The sequence below is a fragment of the Chelonoidis abingdonii genome, chromosome 17 (assembly GCF_003597395.2).
Source record: "Chelonoidis abingdonii isolate Lonesome George chromosome 17, CheloAbing_2.0, whole genome shotgun sequence".
Taxonomy (NCBI): Eukaryota; Metazoa; Chordata; order Testudines; family Testudinidae; genus Chelonoidis; species Chelonoidis abingdonii.
Window position 1 is genome coordinate 25,909,981 of NC_133785.1, and position 18,198 is coordinate 25,928,178.

General features: G+C 40.4%; 1 protein-coding gene across 1 annotated transcript in view; it reads right to left on the bottom strand.

Annotated features, from left to right (window-relative positions):
- Positions 1 to 18,198, bottom strand: part of ITPR1 (inositol 1,4,5-trisphosphate receptor type 1) — a 236,612-nt gene that overhangs the window by 94,441 nt on the left and 123,973 nt on the right. Inside the window, exons 35-37 of the mRNA XM_075073238.1 lie at positions 16,140 to 16,288; positions 15,271 to 15,382; positions 9,307 to 9,339 (exon numbers count right to left, since the gene is read on the bottom strand). Of these exons, the coding sequence (XP_074929339.1) occupies positions 9,307 to 9,339; positions 15,271 to 15,382; positions 16,140 to 16,288 (294 nt within the window). The remainder of the gene's footprint in view (positions 1 to 9,306; positions 9,340 to 15,270; positions 15,383 to 16,139; positions 16,289 to 18,198) is intronic.

Sequence of the window (18,198 nt, forward strand, 5' to 3'; positions counted from 1 at the left end):
AAGAACTAATTATGACTATTTATGAAATAGGAGCATTTAGAGATGCCAAACAACGTCAGCAACCTGCTGTGCTAGGTGCTGTACACACTCGTAACAGTCAATCCCTGCCCCAAAGAGCTCACAACCTAAATCAACAAATGAGACAATGGGTAGAAGAAAGGAGGCATCACACTAATTTTAAAGATGAAATACAGTCATGGGCAGATTAAGTGACTTGCCTAAGGTCACACCAGGTACCTGTACTAGAACCAGGATTTGAACCCAGATCTCCCCAGGGACAGTCCACACACCTCAAGACCACACAACACGCTCTCAGTCTGCAAGCTAGTAGTAGAGTGACTGTGGTAAATCAGTTTTCAGAATATCAGCTCAACATCAGCAATAGAGTAGGACAAAACAGGCAGGAAAATAAAGGAAGGCAACCAAGCTGAGGAAGTCTAAGGTGGAGAGGTCCCACTGCTCAGGAAAGAGGCAGAGGAACTGACATTTTCCACCTTGGCATTCGGTGGGGAGGGATGCCATGATCAGGAAAAGCCATTCTCCTTATTTCTTCTAATCAACGTTCCTCCTGGCTGATTCACATGCCTCTCGGGTACATTATTTCCTTGCATTGTCATTACTATGTATTCTGGAAATTTAACAAGCATATAAGCCACTGAAGTCTTGGTCAAATGGGAGTTTAGAGTATTTAAGCTAGGAGAACAGAAGTTAAAACAGGAAGAACCTCATTTATGCAGGAACTTTGTCTTCATCTACCTAGTACGTATTACCAAGCATGCTCTAGTTGATCAACAAATAATATTGGAATTGCTGTTCCAGACCATTAGTCAGTCTGAACCCCTTATCCAGACCACACCCGCAGCCAGTACGCAACTTGCTTCAGAGCAAAGTGAAAAAGCCCTCTTATTAATCAAAGTAGTAATCAATCTCCTTATCGATAACACAAGCTCAACTGCACACCCTTCTGTTAAGGGAATTAAGTGTTGTCTTCTTTTCAAAGACTGAGAAACTGAACCAGAAAGGTTAAGTGTCCCGATCCAGGCTATGGAGGGTGTCAAAAGTCTGAACTATAACACCCTGGTCTTGTGCTCTTACCACATACTAACCAAGCAGATATGTACATGCTTTAGGACTGAAATTTGCCAGAGCTATAAAGAATCTAAAAAGTTAATTTGATCCCATAGAGCGAAGTGATTTACAGGAATCAGGAAGAGGAAGTATGAGAGACAGAAAAGTCCCATGTCTTCCAAATTAAACAGGAAAAGGGATATAGGGGTTAGGGCCCAATCTTAGAAGGGTTGGGGAAACCCTTGCTCCCAGAAAGAGTTCAGCAACTTCACATGATGGGAGCTTCATGGAGTCCTAAGGGTCAGCTCACCTGTAACACTGCAACTGTAACAGGGCTTTAGTAATCAGTCAGTTAGACTAAAAACTGAATCATGAGATGGACTGGATTGTTTTCATCAGGACTAAAAGTAGCAAAAATGTTGAGTTGGGGTGTCATGCTATCTTTAACAGTGTTTAGCAGGGTAAACAAAATATTAGCATAGGCTTTAGAGGAGTATGGTCCAATGGTTAAAGTGTTAACCAAGGAGCCAGCTGTAATCTCCTGCTCTGTCATAGATTTCCTGTATGACCTTGGATTATGACAATCTTGCTTTGCCTCAGGTTCTCTCATCCATAGGCGCGGATTCCGTGGGTGATCCGGGGTTGGGGCACCCATGGCGAAAAACCAGTGGGTGCTCTGCACCCACCGGCAGCCAAGCTCCCTCCTCCTCACCTCCTCCCCCTCCCCGTCCCCAGCATGCCACGTCCCCGCTCCTCCCGCTTCCAGTGCTTCCTGCCCCTCCCCACTGCCACTGCCTAACAGCTGTTTGGCAGTGCTTAGGAATTTCCAGGAGGGAGAGGAAGGAGCGGGGATGTGGCGCACTCAGGGGAGGAGCTGGGGCAGGGACGGAGCTGGGATGGGAAAAGGTGGGGTGGGGACTTTGGGGGAAGAGTGAAATAGGGGTGGGACGAGGGAGGTGCAGGGGCAGGAAGAGGCAAGGCGAGCACTCATCAGGCAGAGGGGAAGTCGGTGTCTATGCTCTCATCTCTAAAATGGAGAAAACACTGAGGATAAGTGCATTTCAGATTATAAAATACTAAAATATTGCAGTACTGGGTGCCATATAAGCACCAGAGATAAAGCATTCAGCTTCAAAATGTGAAACAAAAATGGAATGGATGGCAAGGTCAGAGAGGAGCGTAGAAAGTTTCCTTTCTACTAACAAAAAGGGAAGTGCCATTCAACTTACGGTACAAGAAGAGGCTACTTTGAAGCTGCCCCTGCCTACAAGTTTGGCAAATAAACCTGTGTTTTTAACCATACTAGAATTTATTATTATTTTGACCTATTGTTGTCCTGAATGTTTCTAACAGTGACTTCTCATTTGTTATGGAATAGGTATCTCCCCAAAAGGAACTCATCTGACTCAAGTGAATGTACCCATTTCAGTGGGTGGTACAACCAATTAACTGAGTAAGCGTGTAACTTATTACATCACTTCAAAGCTGACCTAAAAGAGAATAATCTGATTTTTTGGTCCTGTTTTGCCTCTGTTTTATGCAGAAGGCCTGAAAGTTTAAGATTTTTATCTGATTGATTTTTTTTACGTGAGAAGTTGAGAATTTGCCTATTCTGTTTTTCCTGAAGACTACAGTCACTAGGGGAAACTAGCAAGTGATTGATATTGCAGATAAAAATGAAGATAAAAATTGCACAGCAGAGGAAAATATTTTTTTTTCAGACTTGACAACTCTGGAGTTCTTTACTTTTTTGCTATGTTATTTAGTTCAAATGCCTAGCAAACAGCTAGAACAAAAGATCTCTATTAAAGATTTGTGAATCTTTCAAACAAGATACTGAGAGAGCTTCCAATTCATTTCACTGAGTCCTGAAACGGATCCCCTAGCAAAATAGGGGAGAGAAGACCTGAGATTCTTGACATTTTTAAGGTAGAAAAACAGGTGAAAAACTTTTTTTTTTCCCCCCTAAATGAGAGCGTATGTATGTGAAAAAGAGAAAACAACATTTCAGGCTTTTGCTAGGAAAAGATATGGGACATATTTGTAATAAAAATTTCATTCTTTCCCGTCCCTCCACCCTCACTGAATTTTGACATTCTGATGAAAAAGCCAAAATTACAAGTTTCAAAAATATTCTGTCTTGGTTACAGAGAAGCAAAAATAAGGCCAAATCCATTTTGTCCTCCTCAGGTCACCTTTGATCATCCAGGTTTCAGAGTGGTAGCCATGTTAGGCTGTATCAGCAGAAACAACGAGGAGTCCTTGGGGCACCTTAAGAGACTAACACATGTATTTGAGCATAAGCTTTGAAGTGGGTTTTAGCCTATGAAAGCTTATGCCCAAATAAATGTGTTAGTCTCTGAGGTGCCACAAGGACTCCTCGTTGTTTTTGATCATACAGTACATTCAGAAGATGGCATAACCTAGTTGATACACTTCTTGGTGTTCAGCTTCCCCATGCCTATACTGGCTTATTCCAGCTTCTTCACAACACTATTTAGTCAGAGGATTACAACCTCTCTCACTCCTGACACAACACCCAAAGATTTCCACAATCCTGCTTCCATCTCTCTAAGGTCAGGTCCATGTGCACGTCTCTGAGGCCTCTCCAATAAACCCGCTTAAAGAACATATCAGAAACCAGAGACTTAATTTCTTCTACTTGAGATATAATTCAAATGTTGTTTAAGTACAAAATACAACAGCAATGATTGTGGCATGAGATCTCTCTACGAGGGATATAATTTCATCTTTAAAAAAGTGCATCTAACTAGCATTTATCATGTTAATTAATCTCCTATCTTAGATCTGGAAACAACACATTCTGAACTTCATCCAGTTGTGCCAACGCAGTTTTACAGCTTATCATTGATACACATCACTGCAAAGATTATTGCAGCCAATCCCTTTTAATCAAGGATTTCAGTTCCCTTTTCACCTACTTGAAACCTCGAAAACCAAAAAAAAGCCCCCTCCCACACTGAATGGCTTTGCTTGTGTATTTGTCTGGAGCTTGCTTATCAACCACATAAAGAGAACAAATCCTTTTTTATTGAACTGAAGTTAACATTTTACTAGAAGTTACTTTAATTCACCCGCTTAATGCCTTCAATACCCATTAATGTCAAGGCAAGTTGAGGCTGCTTAGCAGTTTGTTAGATCTGGTCCCTTTCTGCTTTGCTAACTATATGCAAGGAAAGAGTGGCTGGGGATGCATGTTGAACAGGGCTTCATAACTTAAGTGCAAATACTCTTGGACATATAAACATTAGCTTTACTGATCAATGATAGAGAAATTCAGAGAACTGTGCTAAACCTCTTTCAAATACACAGCCTACTTAAATAATAAAATACTAGATCTAATCATTTTGGAGCAACGTTACTGTAAAAAGAAATAGCAACTGTACAGCTGCTGCAACTGCTCCTGTAGCCTCGGACACTGGCAGACACAGTGCAGACTGAACTAACAGTAAACAGTTCCACCACATTTATTGGCAATTACTGCTGAAGGTCACACATCAGCAACGAGAATGAATTCCAGGAAAAAAAAGCTGCTCTTATGTAACTGCTGCTTGAATGTTGGCAGGTGCCCAATGGAGCAGTTCACCGCAATATGGGAGGAAAAAAAAAAGAAAGGAAAAAGTAGGACATCTCTCTGTTACATTCAGCATCATCAGATCGCCCCCTTAAGGTGAAGTTTAACAGTTCTCTGCTCTTTAATACTCTTCTCCTTCCATACATATTAATTTGTTCTGGGATTTATAAATCCCTTACCCAGTATCTCACTACTTTCATAGCAGCTCTTATCTTCACATAGGAAAGCAGTTTGCTTTGTCTCTAGCACCTGTTAAAATCCAGTGACAGACTGCAATAAGGGTTTGAAATTAAACTGCTTCTGAAAGCCCTTTGCCAATACATTAATGCTCTTTAATCACAGTGAACCCAAGATTCAAGTTTTCACCCAAACTACTTCATACTTTTTTCACTGAACTACTGCAGTGGGTTTATTACTGTCACAAGCGGTAAGATTTCCTTGATGCCTCATGACTGTAGACAGAAGACCAAATTCTCTTCTCATGCTAGTACAAGTTGGGAGCAACTCCACTTAAATCAATGGAGTTACACCAATGCAAGACACCACAAGTACTGTAAATGGTAAGACTCATGCCCACAGCAGTTCTAGGGAGGACTCTTGTCCATGTCTCATGTCAGGATTTTCCATTTTCTTTACTATTAGAAACATTTGCACGGGGCCTGTGTTAAAAAGTCCATATTTGTCAGTATATTCTCCACCTAGAAAGTCATAACCTTCAACTCATGGGATCAATCTGGTGCTGTGTAAAGGATTGCAAAGATCAACACCTACTTCAAGAAGGCACTGAAGAGCAATAACAAACTCTGAACAGATCTGGGAACTAACTCCTATTCCTACTACTAGTAGTAGTGGCAGTACACATACTTTTTTTGGTTAAAAGGGAAACAAAAACAAAACAAGAAATGACATGGACTGGAGCTCTCTTTAGAAATCAGGCTTTCCCTCAATCTTTCAAGACACATCTGCTGGTCTTCGTTTACATTTTGGTTCTATAAGAACTCCCTCCAAACGGGCACCCATTCAAAACTCTGGGCACCCTCAACATACAGAAGAGCATATAGAGACACAATGTAAAAGTTGACCACAGCAGCACCACCTCTTCCTTCCACCCAACCACATATTATCTGACCAACACTGCTTGAAACCCTCCATTACTATACTTTTGGCCTTAGACCTTGGGCCTCAGTCTTTTGCTCACTCAAATAGGCGAGCTTCGCAGCACATCCGGAAAGTCTACACATTTGGACTACACCAGTCCTTACGGAGAAAGCCATCTTGAGGAAAGAGAACCTTATAAGAGGGCAGAAGGTTCCCTTTAAATGAGGAGGGATGCGCTTGAAGATTTCTGCTGTTCACTACGGTGGCAGTAAGGCAAGGAAAGAGAAGGGGTCCCAGGCAGACAGGTCCCAAGCCCTTTGTAGATCAAAACCAGCTCCTTAATCACACTTGGGGGTTATTCATTCTCTAGTTTTCAGGGATGTGTGTATGTCAGGTAAGACTGCATCTAATTCTAGTATTGTACACTTATTTTGGAATTTCTTGCACATAAAAAAAAGACCTACCACAAATTTACTGGACCCCACGTTTCCTGTGAAACGCGCAACCCTGTAGCACTGTGAATTCTCTCCCTTGGAAAGTAAAGCAGTTTTCACTGAACCCAGATACGATATTGGCGGTTGCACAGCAGTTCATGTAAAATCCCAAAGCATTCTATTCGCACGTCTAGTTCAAAATGGATCATGGACCAAGGACTATATTAACAGAGGGTTTAAAAAACCCGCAAACAACCCAACACCACCATTCTCCTATCCTCCACTCCTCGCAGATGGTGACTCCACCACAGTTTTCAAAGTAAATCCGTGAATGTAAACCAAACGAACCAGGTTAATGTAAAGAAATTGGGTAAAAGTCACTACTCTGTTCTTAATTCATACCACAGTTTCTCGACAGTACAAAAAAGTCTCAGAACAATAATCTGACAGGCTAATCAACATACAATGTGTCTGTGCCATAACTGTTAGGCACAGCTGGAACGGTTATGACCACACAACTATGGCCCTTTATAATTCTTCCTGTTATGCAGGGGATTTCCTACTCAACAGGGTGAATTCCAGCATTGTTCACTGAGTAACAAAGGCACTCCCTTTCCACAGGACAGAAAGGATTTTAAGAGAGACTCCACCAACTTTGGTTTAGAGTTTCCTCATTTCTGAAAGTGTAAGTAATAAATAATGGTGTGACTGTGGCATTTAGGGTTCTCCTCTCCCCCGTCCTTTTTTTTTTTAAACAAATGAAAGACAAGATTTTGAACCTATCGTTTGTCAAAAGTATCTTAAGATAGCCACTTACAGTGCCAGAAAGACTGTGAAATTAGCTCTGAATTACATCATAATACAATAACAATATTACCTCGCCAACAGAAGGTCTACTCTGAGGGGCAGGAGTGAGTGGAAAACCATTTCAGCCATTCAGAAAAACTAGACTGTTCAGAGTTTAGCAGCTGGAGAAACTAAAAATAAGGAGTTCTGTTTTCTTTGACCCCAACTTTTACACTTGCCAGCAGAAGCTATGATGGGAAACATCAAAGCTTCCTTCGAGAATTCTCAAAAAATCCTAACCCCTGCCAGCATCTCTCTTTATAAAAACAGACACTGTTCATTTCCTGTGTGTTTATAAACACACCTGCTCCAGCCATGGAATTGTTCCATGAGGGAGCAATAAAGCTCTTATTTGCAGCCAGAAGACTAAGCTCTAAATTGGGTCTGCACTCACTAACTGATTTATTGAGGAATGAGATGGAACATTATGGCCAAAGACTAAGAGGAAAGAAAGAGGGAGTTTCATTTTATGACTTTAATTTGCAATTAAACAATCTCAAGTTCTGTCTGAAGTTTCTCCAAGATAAATTATACATACCATTTGGGGAAGCTGCACGTCCCACAGAAGCTAAAGGGTCTAGCACCTGATTGAAATGTTAATATGTTATAAATTAACTTCTCAAAAACAGAGCCCATTTCCAGTGGAGCAGTCTAGCTTAGAGAGAAAGCTTTATTAGTAAAAAAAAAAAACAAATCACATCCAAGGTTTGACATTAAACTCTGCCGCCAACTATTTTAAGCTCCCCTGTGAAGCCTGGAAAGATATAGTGCCTGAGTCTGCTCATATTAGTGTAAAGTGAGGAGTAACTCTACTGAAGTAAAGGGACTTTAAATAGTGTGAAATGAGTAACAGGAAAATCAGCCTCATTCTCTAAATATATCATACACAGTTTCCATTAATATATGAACTAAGTGATTATTATCGCAAACAAACAGACAGCTCAGTTCAAGATTGAGCATTATGAGATGGGTAGGTAGGATTCCAAATCCATTTTGGCAGACAAGTTCCCAAAATATTATATTTATTCCTCAAAACAATGGATGTTCCAAAAAAACAACTGAGATTATTACTAGATTACAGTTCAAAGAAAAAGTTTCAAGGGAAGCCAGTTTAGAATATTTTTTAATTTGAAAAAATAGCTAGTATATTTCTCTGGTGTTTTGCATTTTAAGGGGATCCGTTTCGCCCCAGACAGAAGGCTGGAACAGCACAGAGGAAACAAAGCAAGGGCAGAAGATCCTTTTTAATGAAGTTGTTAAATCAGTAAAATACTTGCTGGGCAACAAATATACTGTACAAGTAAACAGAAAAACAAACAGTCTCTGAATTTGTGCCCACATTTTTTGGGCATATAGGATGGTTGGTGCATATAAAAGTGACAGCATTTGGACATTTAGCTACCCCAGCTGGAAGATCTCACTCAAACATGGCCCTTTGCCTTTAACGTAGGCATGCTGCATTCAGTGTAAACACCCTATTTTAGGCTGCTGCTTTGCCAGGCAAAGATTAGGCAGAGATTTGCCACAAGGTAGCTTTCACAATATACCCCTACCTTTTCCCACTTAATCACAGGCCAAACCCGAATAGGAAGAAACAGTGACCACACCTATATATCCTGCTGAACTCAACAGTCATGAAGTTACTCTCTTTATAGGAAAGAATAACACACTGATCCTATGCAAGGGCCCATTCCCGTCTATTGTCTCAGGTGTGCGACACAAATACATTGTTATGAGCAATCACTCTCATTAGTTAGTAAGCACAGACAGTTCATTTAGGGTCTCCTCCAACTGGCTTCTCATATTCTTTCCCACCAAGTACAAATGGGTGCCATTAAAACTTAGTATTAACCTTTCCAGATACTTAGGTTAACTACCCTATCTTCCAAATTGTAAGTTAGGCAATACAGTGGTACTTTAATTACTGTGGAGTGATAAATGGTAATGTTTTAATGGTACTCACTGCAGCTAGTATTCTAAAAGCACTCAGATCTGATCCTAAGCAGTATGCATACTATTCTACCACCAGATGATTGCAGCTTGCCAAAACTACAACTACATTTGGGATAATACTTGGGGATAACAGACAGAATTAGTTATGGTAACTACCAACGTAGACGCATGGCAGACTAAACTCAACTAATTCACTAACAGGTGCAGAAGTCAGAACACTCAACACTGGAAAGACAACATGACAGATCACATTGCTACTCATAAAACAAACATCATGGAAACACTGCCATGGAAGAAAAATACAATTAAGACCTCAGCATTATCCAATTCATCAATGGTGATCAACTGGAAAAGAAAAAAGGAGAGAAGAAGAAGAGAGATTGAAAGCAAACATTAGTAAGCAAAATTACAGATAAATCCGGCATTAGGAACTTTGATATTATTTACCATTTCAGTGCTCTAGTTTGGTATTCTAAAGTATCACGAGAGGCATTAAAGGCTAGAGCAAGACTCTCTGATACTGTCATCTTCTTAGCTGACATCTGCTCTACTGGAAATATTCTGCCATGGAGCTGAACAGACAGGATGCACTCATGCTTTATTCACATACCAACTGTCAATCCATACAAATTGACTACACAAGCACCAAGAACTTCACCCTTGGGCATAATAGTAGGCTCCAGCGTGAGTGGTCAGCAAGCTGGCAACACAAGATACCCATCTTAGTATCTTTACAGAGAGTTGGGGAAAACGGCAGGAAGACGACAGAGAAGCTGAATTCCAGGTTAAGTCTCAAAATCTGGGTTACTGGAGTTGGTACAATTGGACCCTAACAGACCTGCTGCCACTCATCAGAAAACATCTGTGTTTCAATGAAAGTCACAGTCTGGGCCTATTCTATGCTACTAACGTAGTATGGCTTTCAGCTCTTTAGGAATACCACAGCATACTACTGATCACTGAGAATGCTGAGCAAATGCCAAGATTTAAGGAGTAGTTGTAGCTGTATCAGTCCCAGGATATTAGACAGACAAGGTGGGTGAGGTAATATCTTTCATTGGGTCAACTTCTGTTGATGAGAGAGAGTGAGAGTTTGTCTCTCTCACCCACAGAAGTTGGCCTAATAAAAGATAATACCTCACCCACCTTATCCCTCTAAGAAATCTCTTCAGCCATATGTAAAGTTTCAAGCATTCCACGAACGTACAACTGAATTTTTTTTTTTTTAATTCAGATCAAGGGAAAATCCAGGAAGTAACATGGGATAACTATGAAATGATGGGAAAGAGGCGTGGGAGGAGTGTCTGCACAGCTCTACTAATTCGAAGCACAACAGAAAAGTCAGCCTTTGAAGTGAAAAAACCATAACTCTTGTAACAAATACTTTGTTGCATGGGAGGAGGATGAATCACAGACATTCTGCATTACGCTGTGGCCACTCCCGCAGTCAAACGGTAGCACAACAGGCTAGCATCTGGGAAAAAGCATTGAGTATTGAGCTTGGATCTTCAGTCCACAGGCCAGCAGCCAACACTTATCCCACTGGATCTTAGTAGTAGCATCTGGGCTCTGATCAAGTCCTTTGTATGTTGCACAAGAATCACAGCAGTACTGTGGGCAGTCTGCGATGGAACCAGAAGTCATGCACAGCCTTTGACAAAGGCCTTGACTGCTGGAGCCAGACAATCTTGCATTTTCTCTAGATGTCCCTTTGATGGGAGGGAGACTGAGTGAAAATACAAGTCCACAGGTACATACAATGCTGCTGTGTCTGGTTTTTATTGGGGGGAGAGGAGGTCAGGCATGTTTATAGGGAGGGCAATGCCTCTAAAAAACAGATTGGTTGTCTATTACCAGTCTGGCTGGTCCCAACTAGTATACATTGCAGTATACAATATAACAAGATCAGACACTAGACAAGATCAGACACTACTTCAGGTCTGACCTGCAGCTCTCAATTCCACAGTAGACAACTACCAGCTCTAGCAAATTATAGTGGGAGAGAGGTAAACAAATGCCTACTAGGGATTAAGATAATAGTAATTCAAAGTTATGTAGAATGGAGGCCTTCAAATGCCATAGATGACAACAAATCACATGGTTAAAGTGGGGATGAGCATAGGGCAGATGGAAGAGGACTAGACTTTTGCTGAATAGCAAAAGTGAAGTTCTACCCAGAATGGAACTAGAAAGAACTTTGGCTCTACCAAATAAACTTTTCTCATACTTGAACAGAACAAAAGCTGAGGTAAAGTTTTACAAGAGTGGGGGAAAAATGAACAGACACTGGTAACTGTACATGCATGCAGAAGTCAGGGCCCTAAACTTTGTCATAACCATTTTAAATTTATTTCACTCATAACCTGACATGGAGCTGGTTTAGCAAGTTCAGAGATTGTTTATGAAAATGGGATGTGAAGTCTTTAGCCATATTTAAGAAAGGGAAGTAGAAGTGGTAAACAGAGTGGTTTAAGTAGCCTCTCTTTGTTGCTAAAATTTCTTACAATATGTAGAAGAATCAAGGAGAAAATAAGTAGCTGTTAGCATTCACAATATATTCTAGTACGAATTATTTGAATGCCCTTATCTGCAACAGTACTGCTTACACTTCTCAGATTGGTTTACAATAAATTAGGAGTTCTCCTGAACAGATGCAACCCTATCTACCTTGAGTATCTTCAAGAACCCTAAATTCAACAAGGGTAGCACAAGATTATTTTTACTTCAGAATAGCTTTTAAAGAAATGTGTGTTGCCTTTAAGTGATGAATAAATGCAGTTAGGAGCAGTCACCAGGTAAAAAATGAATCATTCTACTTCTTGAGGCCAGACAGTCAAAGTTTATCTAGAATTAGCAGCTGATAGCTAGCAAATAGCTTTTCCCCTTACTGAAATCTGCTTCATAGGCTATTCTATTCTTGTACTGCATGTATTATGTAACTGATCAACTATGGTAGAAGTTGATATGTTTCATCTCTGCTTATCTTTAACCTGGAAGATGTTTAGAATTTTGTAGAGCTTTACAGGCCATTTGTGGGGACAACACAATTAGTTCGGCATCAGTGTTTTAAAATTATTTTCAGTATGTTATCTGGAAATATCTGCAGTCCCAATTTTACCAAAACCTTGGCAAAGCTCTGATAAATGACGTTTGCTTGAAGAAAAAAAGTTTCCAGAGGTATCAGTGTCACGATATACAATGGATGGAACGGATTTTTATTTATTTATTTTTAAAGACCACGTTGGTTCAGTTGATTCCAAGATATGCCACACCCAATCTCATTTTATATTCCTTTGCTAGACATGATTGGTGATGTCCTTACATTGGTTTTAATGGAAAAACTCAGGATGAACATGCTCCAAAGAGTTTAGTAGCCAACTTTATAAACTCTGATGTATCAGTAGTTCATTTGTAATGCCAAGTACACTAGAAGCTGGTTCTTGAGTAGTGGCAGATACCACCTCTCAGTCATGAAGTCAACACTTATGTTAATCAAAAGGTGTGACTGTGGGCATATCTTGCTAGCTTTAATCTAGCTAGCACAGTTGAAAATAGTGACTATACCATGGCACAAATCCCAGCATGGTCTAGCAATACAAGTAGGTACCTAATTGAGGGTCCAGGCGGGCTTGTACAGCCCATGCCCCTACATCTTTCCTGCTATTTTCAGCTGTGCTAACTAGATTAAAACTAAGTTTCAGACGGGGTGGCCGTGTTAGCCTGTATCAGCAAAAACAATGAGGAGTCCTTGTGGCACCTTAGAGACTAACACATTTATTTGGGCATAAACTTTCGTGAGCTAGAACCTACTTCATGGAGCGAAAAATACGGTAGGCAGGTATAAATATACAGCACATGAAAAGATGGGAGTTGCCTTACAAAGTAGGGGGGCAGTGCTAACAAGGCCAATTCAATCAGGGTGGATGTAGCCCATTCCCAACAATTGACAAGAAGGGGTGAATATCAACAGAGGGAAAAATCACTTATTCTAGCACTAACAGGGCCAATTCAATCAGGGTGGATGTGGCCCAAACTAGTGCAGGTAGCTGCAATCACATCTCCAACTGCAGTGTAGATGCATCCTCAGAAATGAGCCATGGCTACAAAGGACCATCTAAGCCCTTTGCTAGAGCAGCATTATCTCTTTTACAGGTTTTGCCTGGTTGACTTCCATATGAGGCTAGGAAGCAGGTAAAAAGTAAATAAGCTAGAGCCAGACAGAGAGAAGTTGAAGGCTCTCAAACAGCAGCAGGTTAGAGTGATATTCAACACACATTACTGTCAGCTTGTCAAGACTAGAAGGCAGGTTTAAAACATATACATGCAGGATGATGCCAACACCCCCAATCCTACTTGCAGGGGGTTAGGGCATTCCACACAGTTATTGTTACTTTATTTAAAAGAATGATTACTGCTGCTTGCAAGCAAGGCTTAAAAGCAAGCAACTTCACAGAGCTAGGCAAAAGGTGCTGAGTTGGGCTGGATCACTGACATGGGAGGAAGTTGTGACACCGAGAAGCGAGAAGCAGCATTCTCAGATCAGACAGGGAGTGTAGCATTGCCCATCCCCACCTCCAGGGTATTTTCCTGGGAGTCTCCTGCTCAATTACGGTATTGCGTGGGTGCACGGCAGGGGCATGTGGCTGGCAATAGCCAACATGCTCATGGCATATTGGAGAAGGATCGTCATCGCTTTGCCCGAGTTTATCTTTGAGATTGTTGCACTCCTGGGTTTCGCAAGCCTGTTGTTTGTCAAGTGGGGAGTGACATGCCTCAAATCCAACTAACCCTGAAGTGGGCTAAGGCTGCCTGCATCACCCTCAGATTGGCAAACTTGAACAAGCTCATCTTAGTGGTTTCTCTTCTTTCCACTGCCTCCATCAAAAAGCACTCCTCATCGTCCCCTGAAGGGACAGCCTTAGACAAGGGTCTGTAAAGAAGCTGTCCAATCTTTACATTTTTGCCTCAAACTAATGGGCTACCATCATCTAAAACTGAGCAACTTAACACTTTGTCATGACTTCAAACCCAGCTTGCAATTAACTTCTAATTAGAGAGCATCATTTGTATCACTTACTAAAACTATCCAATTGTCCCTCTGCATAAAAGAACTCTAAGCAAACTGCTCACAGAGATTACCTTTTCTACCAACTCTGTTCAACCACTCAGTTGCTTCCCTCCCTGCTTTGTAACTATTGCCTCTCAAGTGCTCATGGACAGTTGTTTCTGTGGGCTACAGAGCTGATTCTGTTTCTTGTGTACTGCAGCTTTTACACGTAAGAGTCCCAATTGTCTATGAGAGAGCACGACCATGAGGCATTTCACGCTGGAGACTCTCAAGTTAGAGACACTCTACTTTTTCTCTCACAGATTTTATCTTTGCTCTTTCTTTGCTTGCTGTTTTCCTGCATTTAAAATTAAAGCCATCTAGATGCAAAGCACATTTGAGTCTGTGTATGGAAAACATAATGGTTCTTCTCTTTGTAGCTGTCCCTAAGATGTACGGTACCTGTTAAACTCCTTTCATCCACCAAAGGTCATGCTCTAATCTTTTCACTGACTGTCACCCTGCTTTGGGTTCTTTTATTTTCCATGCCTTCACAAAGAGACAATAGAAGCAGTGCTCTAAAGATGGGATACCTATCCTAGGGTGTCAATACAGCTAAATCAAATTGAAATATGCATCAATATATTTAAGAGTAAAAGTATGGGTGTGTAAGTGTGAGAGATATGCACATTATTCAGACACAGATCTATAGCTCCACAAAGAGAAAGACTCCTTCTTGATGGGAAAAAGGAACAGTATGTTAATGGAAAACTATTAAGGTTGTATATTAACCAATCTAGAATTCAAATTCCTCAGTACCACAATAGAGAGAAGCTAACTCAGCTACATATAAGTTAAAATTAAGCTATCAAAAGAATCCTCTTATTGACAGGTCACATGACTGCATGGACAAGTCTCCTATAAGCAGCTATAACATATGGCTATCTTCTATAATGACAACCAAAGGGAACAGATTCTACATTGCTGATCAGAATGCAAACTATTGCAGAAATTAGGCAAATGTGATATTCTAAAATAAGAAGTCAGAGTAATTAACTAACTTTCAATTTAATGTCATGATCTTGAAAGCAATTAGATGACTAGAAAGGTTTTATCCTTAACTCAAAGTATAAATAGAAATTTAAAGGCTTAGTACAGTATTTTCTCTCTCTCTGAATAGTAAAGACAGTGTTGAACAAAAGGAAAATGATAAACTGTAAATTAAGTACCTTCTCTCCATAGCCTCTATCTTTGGTCATCATTTCCCTGAGTGTCTGTAATACTTTAATACATAGTTTCTCCTCATTCTCCTCCAGGAGCTGTTTAGTGTGTTTTATTAACCTGAAAACAACCAATTGATCATAGTTTGTTTTAGTACTAATTTTTCTAAAAATTAGGACAGCATTGGTCAAAGCTACAATCATGAAGTTAATTAAAATGTGGTTTTGTTACAGTATATAGTAAGCTGTCAAGTACCCCCTTAATAGTAACACTTGCAGAGTTATCATGAATATCGGTGAAGCTATGAAGGGAACTCAAGCATTCCCACCTGAGTAACAGCCAGGCAAAAATAAATCTACATATACAGGAATCAAGAAATAATATAGGAGTGGGGGAAATTAAAAATTGAAGGTCCACTATGAAAAACCAGTAACATGAATGAGACACTAAATACGGCATCTATTTCTTCATTAAAGAAAAAAAGAATGTGGACCTTGGATAACGCAACCGGAAACCATACAATGCAACAGACTTCAACTTTGATTCACTACCTCAATGGTAAGAGGTATAAAGGCAAGTGTTTTGTCGACACACTCTTGGGACTAGAGTCAACTGGCCCCAAACTCACTCATAAGGAATAACTCTAAAAATGTGTGTAGTCATTTGTATTACAGTACACCACGGCCATACACTGCTCCAGAATTTGTAAGCATCACCTGCAAGGACAGATTGACCAATATGGACAGCTGTTGTCAACTCCTTCCTGAAGACAAATGAGTTTATTTGCCTGAGGACAAGTTGTGTTTAATACAACGCAGAGCAGTCCCCTGTGTTGTAAGGAAAGCACTCTTGCAGAGAGCATAAGGAAACAACTTACTTGCAAATGAAGCCTCCACTTTCACATTTTCTCCTTGCATCTGTGTTCTCTGGGAAGAGCAGTTCTGGCCTATGAAGAACATCTACCAGCACTGACAATTCAGCCTGCACTAAGGGGCGTAAGCGATCTTCCAACGCTGATACTATATCCTAGGAAACAACAACATTCAGGTTTTGGCAATCTCAAGCAATATCTTTGGGGACTATGTTTTATAAAGTTTATGAATGGTTTATGTACCACTGCGTGCCAGGGACAGTACACAACTCCAGAGGGAAGGAGTACCACAGCTCCTCCAAGAACCAGAAACAGTGTGTGCGTGTGGAGGGGGAGAATGCAGTGATTAAAGTGAGTCACTTAGGTTGTAAACATCTCCAGAGAGACATCAGCCCCAGAGAGGCTTGTATATACTAGTTCAAACTAGGTTCTCAGAGACCAACACATAAAGAAATGGCTTTGGATATAAAAAAGGTTGGGCTTAAAGGGACTCAGGGCCTTCTTTTGGATCCAGCAAATGGACAAAAACTTCTGTCCAAGTGGGACCCCAATCCTTGAAGAAGAGTGGGAAAGATTTCAGCCTATGAGGGTCTCAGTAAGACTGATGGGTGACTCCTGGAATGTTTAGTGTACGTTTAAATCTGTTTATTGTTTTACCTCTGTTTTCTCTGTCATGCTTTTTTCTGTAAGAATAAAGCTTAGAGAGGGAGTACAGTAACTTGTAACCTGACAGCAATATGCTGTGCATAGCCCTCTGAGAGAAAACACCACACAAGTGCTGTGTGTTACAATGGGATATTCCCCAACAAGCCAATCTGTCTAGGGCAAGGGATGGTGGTACCTTCAAACCCTTGACCCAAAGAAAGTGGGTCAAGGATCCCTACTCAGAGACAGCTGATGGCTGGAAACCGTGAAATCTGACTGCACACTCCCGGAGTGGACCATGGGCAGGAGGGGGGAAGGAGGGGTAGATACAGGTGCAATTTCCATGAAACTGTTACAACTGTATCCTAGAAAACATTCAGAAGTTATACTCAAATTTGAAATGTTTTGACAGACTAGTGAAGACTTCCCTGTTTAAAAAACCCACCAGATTACAAAACATTAGCATTTGCCTAACAAGATCCCCATTTTATTGGCCACTGAATGTTACAACTGGTGCCATCCTTTTCAGCGACTCCTCAGATTACTTGGTATTTTCCCATTTCTGTAGGTGGCTCTAGCCTATAAGGAGTAAAAAGCCAATGAAAATGCAGATTCTCTGTTATACTGCAAACTTCTGCAATAATGATCAGAACACACTACGCTTCATACTGATTTGGACCAACAAATTAATACAACTGGTTGAAATCAGGCAAAAAAAAAAAAAAAATTTTTCTCCCTTTTCAACCAACCATTCTTATACATGAATATTCTGCAGAAAATATATTCTAGAGAGATTCATCCCAATCTCACTGAGCAGAAGTTACAGAACTGCAGAAAAAGTTACTGAGAGGATGTTTATTCAAATTAACATGCCTAAGTGGACAGAAAACAGATGAAGAATAGGGGACTATAGGAATTCGACTACCTTTATTGGACAATATTTTGACTTAGATCCAATTTAAGCACAAGCAATTTAAACCAAAACTGCACACCAGGAAAACATTTTCCCCCACTGAACCAATAAAGATATAATCTAAAGCATTTAATTTTATTCAGTATAAAAAAGTAAAGTGCCTTATTACTGAATACTTAATCATCCTCAGGTCTTGATATTAGTACTGAATAAAGACGTAATTAATGCATTTCCAGTATAAACCCTGACCTGACCTGTCTGCCAGCATCACAAGTAGTCAGAGTATATTGTTTAAATTTCTTTTGAGTAGAAATCAGTATGAAATTGTACATGTAGTACTGCTTCAGACAGATTATTTTGTTCATTTGAGGAAGCAACAACTTTGGGGTCATTAAGAGTCAATCAATCAAACAGTAAATTTTACAACAATTCCCAGACTGTGGTCTATGGAGCCTTTTATCACATTAAATGTTTTGATAACCAAGTAGTGAAGTACTAGAGGGACTT